Source organism: Cyprinodon variegatus, unplaced genomic scaffold (assembly GCF_000732505.1).
Source record: "Cyprinodon variegatus isolate N-32 unplaced genomic scaffold, C_variegatus-1.0 Scaffold40, whole genome shotgun sequence".
Lineage (NCBI taxonomy): Eukaryota > Metazoa > Chordata > Actinopteri > Cyprinodontiformes > Cyprinodontidae > Cyprinodon > Cyprinodon variegatus.
In genome coordinates this window covers 535,907-546,329 of record NW_015150493.1, presented here as the reverse complement: position 1 = coordinate 546,329, position 10,423 = coordinate 535,907, and the positions used below count along the sequence as shown (strand labels likewise).

The 10,423-nt window shown below is 36.4% G+C and overlaps 1 protein-coding gene across 1 annotated transcript in view; it reads right to left on the bottom strand.

The window, feature by feature from the left end:
- LOC107081765 (serine/threonine-protein kinase VRK1-like) overlaps nt 1-9,942 on the bottom strand; it is a 25,663-nt gene extending 15,721 nt beyond the window's left edge. Inside the window, exons 1-8 of the mRNA XM_015370002.1 lie at nt 9,796-9,942; nt 8,105-8,239; nt 7,929-7,984; nt 5,303-5,372; nt 4,542-4,629; nt 3,364-3,472; nt 3,082-3,174; nt 2,805-2,937 (exon numbers count right to left, since the gene is read on the bottom strand). Of these exons, the coding sequence (XP_015225488.1) occupies nt 2,805-2,937; nt 3,082-3,174; nt 3,364-3,472; nt 4,542-4,629; nt 5,303-5,372; nt 7,929-7,984; nt 8,105-8,234 (679 nt within the window). The 5' untranslated portion in view covers nt 8,235-8,239; nt 9,796-9,942. The remainder of the gene's footprint in view (nt 1-2,804; nt 2,938-3,081; nt 3,175-3,363; nt 3,473-4,541; nt 4,630-5,302; nt 5,373-7,928; nt 7,985-8,104; nt 8,240-9,795) is intronic.
- Between the last annotated feature and the right edge of the window lie 481 nt (nt 9,943-10,423).

Genomic DNA, 10,423 nt, shown 5'->3' with positions numbered 1-10,423 from the left:
CATGAAGCACAACTTGTTTAGTTCTGATGGTTAATTAGGAAGTTAACAGCACAAAAGCTTTTCCAACTAACATGCTTGTTGTTAGTATTTCCAACTCCTCAGCAAAAGTCGCTATTGGCTGTCCTAGAAGGCGCCAGAAGGCATCGCCTAATTTGCATATTTCACCTCATTCAGCTACAGGTGATTCCGAATCCCTTTGATTTCTTTTTTTTTCTTTGGGTGTCTGTCAAAGCAGTGCAGAGAGATGTTAGGATTGCTGGTAGCAAACATTTTAAGAGTTGTATAGAGAGTTTTATAGAAACAAGCAAAGAAAATACAGAGAATTCAACCAGTTAGTTACACACTTCATAACAATTGGTGGCAGCAGTGCACCATTAGCTGTTAACCAACCATCAAAGGTCAAAGGTACTATTTAGTTAACAACGTGACAAGTTTATCCAGTGTTTATATTTACAAACAGAACCATATAAACTGCATTCTGCATCCTTGTTGCCAGTAAACTGTAAATAATCCCAGACCAGACTCTGGTTTAATTCATTATTTCTCCTCTAGCACGCTTCCACTCTAGGTTTTCCTTAAGAATTAACAGCCGCTCCGTGGTAAGATGATTATTTTTTTTTACATCCCTAAAGGTGATCTTTACTCTTTATGCTAAACTGTCAATATAAAAAAATATGATGTCTGCAGATTAGCATGAATGGATTTTCTGGATTGAAGCAGCATGATGTAAGAAAGATAGCTGCATACTGACTTAAGGCCCTTCACATACATGGGTGTACTCTGTGCATACTACAGCTCGCAGATTGCATCCCCCAAAGTTGGTCCTCAAGGGCCGCTGTCCTGCAGGGTTTAGAGGTTTTCTTGCTCCAGCACAGCTGATTAACATTGATAGTTGATTAAAAGGCTTTTGCTGAACTGCAATCATCTGAAACAGCAGTGCTAAAGTAGAAAAACCTCTAAAACCTGCAGGACAGCGGCCCTCGAGGACCGACTTTGGGGATGCCTGACACAGCATCAAAAGATGAGGAGAGGGAAATTTGTCTTTTAGCTCTTAAAAAGAAAAAAAGATGATAGATAAGGCCTTTAAACCTGACCAGGGATGAAGAAGGGGAATACATAATATTATATTAGGTATGTTGGTGCCTTTAAGAGTTTGCATTGAGACATACAAAACATAAAACACTGCATGGCTCCTTAATAAAAGCATAGTGACACACCTGTTGACAGAAACAGGAGCGCTGGTTCTCTAGACGCATTAGAGTTAAAATGCTGGTCAGATTTCGAACAAATATAGAAGCATCTAAGTGAGCAATTCAAGTAAAGTTTTTTTTTTTTTTTTTATCATAAACCATCAACCTCCATTGTGGTTAAGTTACAGGCAGACAGGGCACACTGTAAAGTGTTTTAAATCCCTCAGTAGGGTGCTGGTTTGTTAGCACTCTGAGCACCTGTTCTTAGCAAGATATCTCCTCACGTTTCCCCAAACGTAAGTTTGTGTCACCTTGATTTTTCACAAGTTTTTGGAGCACTGACATGGACTTGGAGAAAAAAACAACAGTTGATGATATCTGCATTTTAAAGAAGAGTCCCCTCCCAGGACAGTATTTTTTTTACTGATGTTTTTGCAGAGCTCAAATACTAATAGAAACCTTGAAATGGTAATTACTCTGTCAGAGTTGTGCAAACCCACAGTATTGAGCTGCTGAGCAGAGGAGCTGGTCGACGCGAAGAGCACAGAGGTTATCGGTAGCTCAGGTCTCACACTAACCAAACATCAAAGCCCTTAATTAATGGGAGGATGAATACAAGATGCAGGTTATGACTTCAGCTAATTAGGGAATTGTTGAACAGAGACAGAGCCGGGGAATTCAGTGGGGGGCATGGTTGGAAAAATCAATGGTCAATGGGAAAAGGGAGCATGTAGGCAATTTGCCAGTTAATGTGTTCCCAATATCAGCTGGTGGAGGCAGGGCGCAAAAAGACCATTTTAAATGGACCAACGAAGCTACAAATGCATGTAAACCTTGTTAAAATAAATTTTATTAAAATAATAAGCTTGATTTTACTTTAATATACAGCCAGTAGCATCATTTACTACCATCTGAGTAGCTGAGTGTAAAAAGTCAGAAAATTATTTGATAAATTTAATACAGAAGCAGAATTCATACCAAAAATGTTAACAGTTGTTTTGAGAACAAAAACTATTCCACAAAAAAGTGGCTTTTAAAAAAATGAAAGACTCATCTGCCAACAGCCAGCAAGTATAGATGCTTCTTTAACTTTTTTACCTTACTTTATATTAGAGACTAAGAAACCATGGTAAATGAACCATGAAAAACTTCTTATGTTGCTAATGATGCTTATGTTGCTAATGCTACATGAACTCAAACATACATAAGTCAAATCTTTGTGAGTACTCTCCCCACATAAAAAGTGGTATAAAATTGGTCTGAAGAGCTAAACTCATTATCCTTAGGCATTAATGTCCTTTTTCCCCTTTAAATAGCATCCCTGTTTCCTTGTATTTCGGTTTGGCACCATTGTTTACCCTAGTAGATTTGGACTAAGTTGGTGGAAACATTCTCCTGTCCTGGTTTGACTTTTCCTTTTTGAGGTATGAAATTTGGGGGCTTCTGCAGTGTCCTGCCAAACTTCCTTCTTTCAGAATCATTCTGTCAAGACGCAGAGCCTGGCTAACCATAGCAGCAGTGCGGCTTATTTTAGTGTACACACAGATTCCAAACATTTGAGTTCCTTGCGTTGCCCACACCTCAGCGTGAGCCTGGTGTAATTGGGTGGCTTACCAACTCCATTGTGGGCATCAAGGCTGGTGTACTCAATTGTTCCATTGTGGCCTTTCTTTGGGTTTTCCTTGTATTCTTTATGGACTCCATCAGGACAGTATCTATAGGAGAGCCCATAATCTGCTAGGTAAACCTAGAGCAACCAAAAAGACAAGAAAGACTAACAATGACAACAAATTGGTCAGTTTGCTGACAAACTGCTGAGGTTAGAAAGATGATTGCCAAGACTACAAGGGTGCATGACAGTTTGTTTTAAGAGAAAAATAATGTGACTAACCTGGTTGGGGTTTCTGTAACCCAACATGAGGTTGGCAGCTTTGATGTCTGCATGGACATACTCATTTTCATGAATATACTCCAGAACATCCACCTGACACAGAAACCAAAACAGCAACAACGACTTTCAAAGGTAATTATATGCAAATATTAAGAAATGTAAAACTTTTAGCGGTTAATCTAACTTTAACAGCTAACTAATAACTAATATTTGGATAACTAATAGTCTTATTGATCCAGAATAGCACAGAGAGTCACCATAGTTCACAATGTTTTTTTTTACCAGTCTTTGACCAAGCTGGAGTACAGTGGTCTTTTTCAGTCGGCCTCCGTTGCAGTCACAGATTTTCTGAAGGTCACTCCCCAGCCGGTCCATGGCCATGAAACGATACCTGAATGGAAGAAGAATCAAAATGGCTATCATAACCCGCCATGTTTTCAAAGATAAAGTTCTGCTTGGACCAACTAAAATAAATCAGAACTTTTGACCTCTTTGTCAAAAAGTACAAACAACATTTTTGTTAACAATGAACTAAAACTTTCTACATACTTTTAACTAAACACCATCACATTTTTTGCCCAAGCTGTACAATTACACAGAAAACATTTCAAACACAGAGTTGAGCTAAACTAACAAGTTTGGAAGTACTGTGGATTTTCTGATCCTCACAGCTTCTATTTTGTTTTTTCATGATGTCTTTAGAATAACTACCTGGTTCACACATACAATTGTGTCAAGATTTGGGTCATCTGACTCAGACATTCACATGAAAGAAAGGAAACCACAGACCCAATAGAAAACAAAGCTCAAGTAATAAATGGGGATTTTTAAGTCAGAAAACACTATTACCATTCCAAAAAATCTTGATGAGATTTTGGTTTGTTAGTGCTAATGTCCGAAAAGAAGTGAAACATATTTAATATTACCCCTTCTGCTCTTCAAGCTTTAATACCAACAATCTTCCAGATTCCTAGTTCACTTATGAGTCCATACCACTCCACCTCAACTTGACCACAGATCAAGTGGTATGCTTCTGGATGTTCTTCTTATGTTTTTTATGGCACACTGTAGTAACTTTACATACAGTGCTGGAAAAAAATAATAAAGTTTTGAAGTTTCTCTGATTACATTTTTCTATATGTTCAGGTAATCCCAAAAGTAATTCCTCACCAGGTAGAATGATGTATGCCTTTGTTGGAGCTCAACAGAAACTGGCATGGAAGATTTGTTATACATGTAGAAATGACAGTTATTTTTGGTGTAGTAATATGGCTTCGATTTGAAAGTTGTTTGAATAAATGACCAATGCTGTTTAGGAAGATATTTTAAAGCTGTATTTTTTTTAAGATTCCTTTAAAAAAAATCAACTACTTGTGTAAAACAAAAAAAATCTAGTTGGTCCTTTGATTTAGTGGATGTTCAGCTTTCAGAGGGAATCATTTATTAACTCCTTTAACTACCGTAGGTCCTTATGTTCAGCCAGTCCTGATCCCCAGTATTTTGGGATGCCCAGAAAATCCAGCTTCTTGACTTTCTTCCATTTTTGTACTGAAAGAATAACAGAGAAGTGATTATAGAGGAGGTTTCATAGCAGGGAGCCGGCATCAGTCATCTGGAGTTAGTCAGAAGAAAAAGAAAAAAGAATAAAAAACAGCTGCCAGCTAGAAATTCTAGTTTAATTTTTACCAGCAGTTTGTAATACTCCTTTCTTGGCCTATGCCACCGTTTTCTGACCTTTTTTATAGTATTTGAACGAAATGCCAGATTCTGTAAAAATAAAATATTTTGCTCAAGCAACAGATCTGTCGCTGCATGTTTAAGAATAAGTACACACAAACAGCAGGATGGAGTGTACTAACTCAACTTCAAACACACAACAGGGCCACAGACAAAGCGGTGGGCCTGGCTCAGAGGCTCGATGGCGTCTGGCCTGACTGGCTCTCAACCAGGCTGGCAGGTGGTTAGGGGCTCAGTGGAGGCCCAGGCATCATTACGTGTGAGTGGTTTTCTCTCCTTTGCTCCTCTCAAACTAAGGCGTTGGAGAACTTAGACGAGCGTGGAGAGGAGGCCCCAACTGCCACTGGGGTGCGTGTTTGCTTTGGTTTGTTATTAATTACTATGTGCCAGGCAGCGAAACCTCTGGGTCTGTAGCCACTTCATCAGTCAAACACACTCACGCCCCAATGGTCTGCCAGGACACAGGACAGGTTGTGCTACTCACTGCTATCGGGTTTGGCAGCTCTCTGGTAAAACTTGAGCTCGGAGAACAAGGGGCCGTTTTCCTGGTACTCCTGCAGGCACAAACACAGTGTTGGTCCTTTCTTTATTACAAGCTACAGAATGCATAATACACAAAGCCCTTTGGTGTCTTTATAAATAGGAGTAATTATTTTTAACAGAGTACATAAATGAAATTCGTTCCTAACCTTTTTTCTTCAACTTTATTGCCAAAATATTGACTTTTTTCTATTTTTTCACATTTCAACAAGAAAATTTGATCTATTTCATTAAGCTTTAATGTGATAGATCTCAAAAAGTTACAAAATAAAAGTAAAGTTAGTGGAAAATTATACAACTAAGTTCCAGATAATGACGTGCATGATAGTGTTCAGTACCCTACACTCTGTTACTGATAAACACAATCAAGAACAATCAATTGTTTCTAGAAGTCATTAACCCTTTAAAGCCCGATCCAAGAATAAAACAAAACAGAAAATTACATTTTTTGGGTTTGAAGTCCTTATTTGGCCTTTTAACAAAATATGTAAAAAGAAAAAACAGAAATACATGTTTGATATTAATAAATTTTTTACTATGCGATAAGTCAAGATTATTTTTTGTGTAGTCTTCTGCCCTCTGTTATCGGGTATATCTGATTGTGTAAAATAGGATTTTGAGCAAAGTTTTTACCATTAAACTATGCAAAAGGTGTCAGACGCAAAACATTTCAGAAACCGTATGTATCAAATATGATACATTTGGCATTATAGGGTTAAACAAGTGGACTCTGCGAAAGCCTCAGAGGTTTGTTAGAGAAAATTTGTGAACAAACAGAATCATGAAATAAATAAAAAAACACAACAGAAAAGTCAGGGATAAAGTTGTGGAGAAGTTTCTTAAAACCAGAAATTTTCTTGTGTATCAAAAAGTTTTTTTTTCCATAACATGGAGGAATAGCTTTGCTGAATTTTCAAAAAAGAATCAAATTTTTATTATATTTCGGACAATTTATTGTGCCAGCTGTATCATTTTAAAGATAGGGTATGTTGCTCTGAAAGATTGTCAGACTGTTTTTGTCATAAAGTGAACGGTAACTGTGATATAGCTCTCTGCTTTCAGGGCAATTAACAACCAGTGTTGGAAGCAAAAGTTTGCCATGTAAGGGTTACGGTTAGTTGAACTAAAATGTGTTTTTTTTGTTTATTTTTTAAGAACTGTTCTACTTACAGAACTTGCAAATCATTCCCAAATATACATGTAAAATTGTGATAACCCACAAATCATAATTTTATACAAAAGAAATCATGATATAATATTTTTGTGATGTTACCCACCTGTAGTTATGCCACAGTTTTCATAAAGCAATACCGTGAACCGATAGTTTTGCAATATTTTACTGTAGTTCCATCTCTGGACTCCACAGCTCAAGAATCAAAGACATAAGCCTACAGTGTTCAATAACAAATACACCCGTTTGTCTGGAAGGAGCTGTCGATCAACGGCCTAGCTTGCTCAGTTCTAAGAAAGGAAAGTGCAGTGAAGGGTTGGACTAAACTTTTAAAAAGTAGTGGGAGTGCAGAATGGAGATAAAAAGTTTGCAATTAATAAACAAAAGCACCCCCAAGTTGAATAAGATAACGTTGGGAATACAAAAAAAAAACAAACAAAAAAAACATCTGTTTCCTGTCATGCTAAATGAGAAAGGTTGTTTTAAACTCAAATAACTTATTTTCTTGAATCTTAGTCAAATGGTAAGATCATTAAAACACATTTATGTATATTTTATTTATGATGAGCGCTTTTCAAACACTTGATTTAGATTCATTCTATCAATGTGTTTTTTCTTTAATAAATCTGTCTTGTTTTAGTGTTGTCTTTTTGTATTTTTATTTGTACTGAATAAAAAAACATATAAAAAAATTAAGAAAAAAACATTTTTACAGCAGTTTACAGTTTTCTATTGAGCATGTGAGCCATTTGTAAAGGTTTTACTATGAGACACTGTCTGTAAAGAAAATGGCATAAACTTGAAGAGTTCAAATCATAACAGAGTCTGATCTGGACATTTATTAAGTATTAATATTTCAGAAATTAAAACTATACACAAAATAGTATGTAGGTTCAAGGAATTTGGTTTATATAATATGAAGTATTATACATAAATAACTATTAAAAAAAATAAAACAGCAAACACATGCAAGGTACCTTCTTATTTACTATAACTTATTCCTAATTTTGCACTTATGATTTCTCCATGCCAGCAGATAGCTGGTGAAAAATGTTTGACAAACTTGTATCATTGAATTATAAAAGCTCAAAACTTTCTAAATGTCTAAAGTTTTTGTCTTCTGACCTTGGCAGCCATTTGACTTATTCTTATGCAAACACATAGGAGATGAAAAAATTTGATTTTTTTCTTCTTTTTTTTTTTATTCTAGTCAAATTTTTTTTATCTGGATCTGATTTATTCAAGTTTAGTCAAGTTTTGCTAGGCTAAAACTTAGAGAAAATCAAAACCATTAGATTATTTTAAGCTGCATTCATAAACAACTTTCATAACAAATGGAGTGTGGTATCAGCAGAAGGATTAAAGTCTACAAAAGCTGCAGATTGTTTTGCAAACTCACCACTTTTATGACAAAGTCTGCATCCGGTGCAACAGGTCTGCTTACATCCTGAGATGCTTATCAATGACAAAAAAAAAAAAAAATGGGTAAAAGGAAGCTGAAAATGAAAGTCTGTTTGCATCATTTTTTTTTCATATATAAATTTATATAGATATATATAGTTGGTATATCATTACCTAGATAAATTAAACCAAAGCCTCCTTCACCAATGATTTTCCCCAGCCTCCATTGCTTTTTCTCACCATCCGCCAGTATGAAGCCATCTGGGAGAGGCTTGGGCAGGTTTCGTTTTTTTGGGGGTGCCATTAAAACTGAAGAACAAAAATTCAGAATGTTAGACAATCTTAGACATCCTATTTTAGTTAATTTTGTTAAATTTACAATGAAATAATAAAATTTTTATCTTCTACACAGCTCTTATATTTATTCAATTCAGTTTCTATAGCGCCAATTCACAACACATCATCTCAAGGCACTTTACAGTTCACCAGATCATACAGTCAAATTGATTCAAAGTTTTCTATCTAAGGAAAACCAGGTGATTGCATCGACTCATTGACTTGAATGCAATCCCTCACACTAAGCATGCTTGTAGCGACAGTGGAGAGGGAAATCTCCCTCTTAACAGGAAGGAACCTCCATCAAAACCAGGCTCAGTGTGAGCGGCCATCTGCTGAGGCCGACTGGGATTCAAAGATATGGAGGAGAGATACAAAAAGCAACTGTAAAAGACGGCCCCCGTCCAGGAAACACACAGCCAGACAGATGAGCTCTGAGCCAGCTCAAATGTCAGAGGATGAAGAGAGCACATCCAGCCAGTCCCAGTCAGAGAAACAGGACTACACTGGAAAAACAGGCAGATCACCAACATCTATAAACAAAGGTGTGGATAGCAGCAGCACAGCTGATATTTCTCTACAGGATGGAGTCACAGCCAAACAGAAACAGACGAGGCGAAGCTACTATGAAAAAATGCAGAGAGAGCATACCGTAAAAATTCAAAAAATATCCACTGGACTTGGTTTTCAAGATTTGAAGACGTTTCGCCACCTCTCCAGGAAGCTTTCTCAATTCAAATGTCTGGATCCGCAGTGAGTTTGAGTCTTATATAGACAACGCCTTGTATTGCTTGGAAACATGCAATGGTAACCGATGAATGGGTCGTTAGTTCCATCGTTCCATCGAGAGAGCATAACATTAGAGATTAAAATAAGAGATTCTGCAGAGTGGAAGAATAGAGATAGAATGAAGTAGAATGATGAAAAGAGGGTCCCAATGTCCTCCAGCAGTCTAAGCCGATAGCAGCATAATTATAGAGATAGCTCAGGATGCTTCTACTTCCAAACATGCATTTTATGAGAGTGAAATACAGTATTTAACACAGCATTTTTATAAAATAAAAAAAAATAATAAAAAAAAAGATTAAAAATGCTGAAGAATTAAGAGTGAAAGTAGGCGCAGATTGTTCTGATCAGGGGTGTCGATCAATTTATAGATGACGATAAAGCAGGACATGAAAATACCAGCAATGGCCCCAAAAAGAGCAGCAACATTTCTCTAAGCTGATCATCATCGTAGTATATGTTGCTTATCATAAAAGTTGCATTTAGTTTTACCGGATGTTATGGGTAATGATTTTAAACGCTAAAATGAGGTCAGAGGCAGACCGTTAGCCATATAGATTAATTGTTATAGGCTACGTGTAACCGCTCAGTTCAGTTTAATTGTATCGCCCACTATTCACCATATTTTCTTTGAGTCTTATTACGGTTTAACGGTTTAAACACAAACACCGAGGAAACAGATTAAAGTCTAAGCAATATCGAGTTGCAAAGTAGAAAACACTGGGCTTTAGAAAATGACTCACTTTTTGTAGTTTGCAAACACCTCCGAAGGTTGTAAAACCCAAGCAGCGTTAGTTACTGTTATTACGTACGCCAGTTAGGCGAACTAAACTTTTTGAAATTTTATTAGAGAAGCATAAACAAATGGCCCCTGTACAGGAGGACCGAAAATGAAAACATTTTCCCTTCCCGGAAGTTGTTCCTCCCACAGTAAATCACAGCCAATCACGTAAAGCTAGACGCTTTTGGTTAACCAATAGCGTTCGTAGAGGGTTAAGGGGCGGGATTATCAAGTTATTCTGTTTGATCAACATAACCCTGATTGTTCTATGTAATGATAAAAAAAATTTTTTGTATTTGAACTAAATTATACTTTAAATAATTTTATTTGAAATCCGCTAAAATGATGTGAAGATCTTTTTTTTTTTTGTTCTTCTCTTTTTTTTTTCTTATTAGACCCATTCCAAACCTCTCCCTCTGTTTTGGGCAGAGGAGTCAAGTAACGAAGTACAAATACTTTGTTACTGTACTTATGTACACTTTTTAGGTATCTATTCTACTCTATTACTTATTTTTCTTCCTACTTCTGACTTCTCCTCATTACATTTTAACAAGTATCTGTACATTCTATTCCTTACATTTTTAAAACAA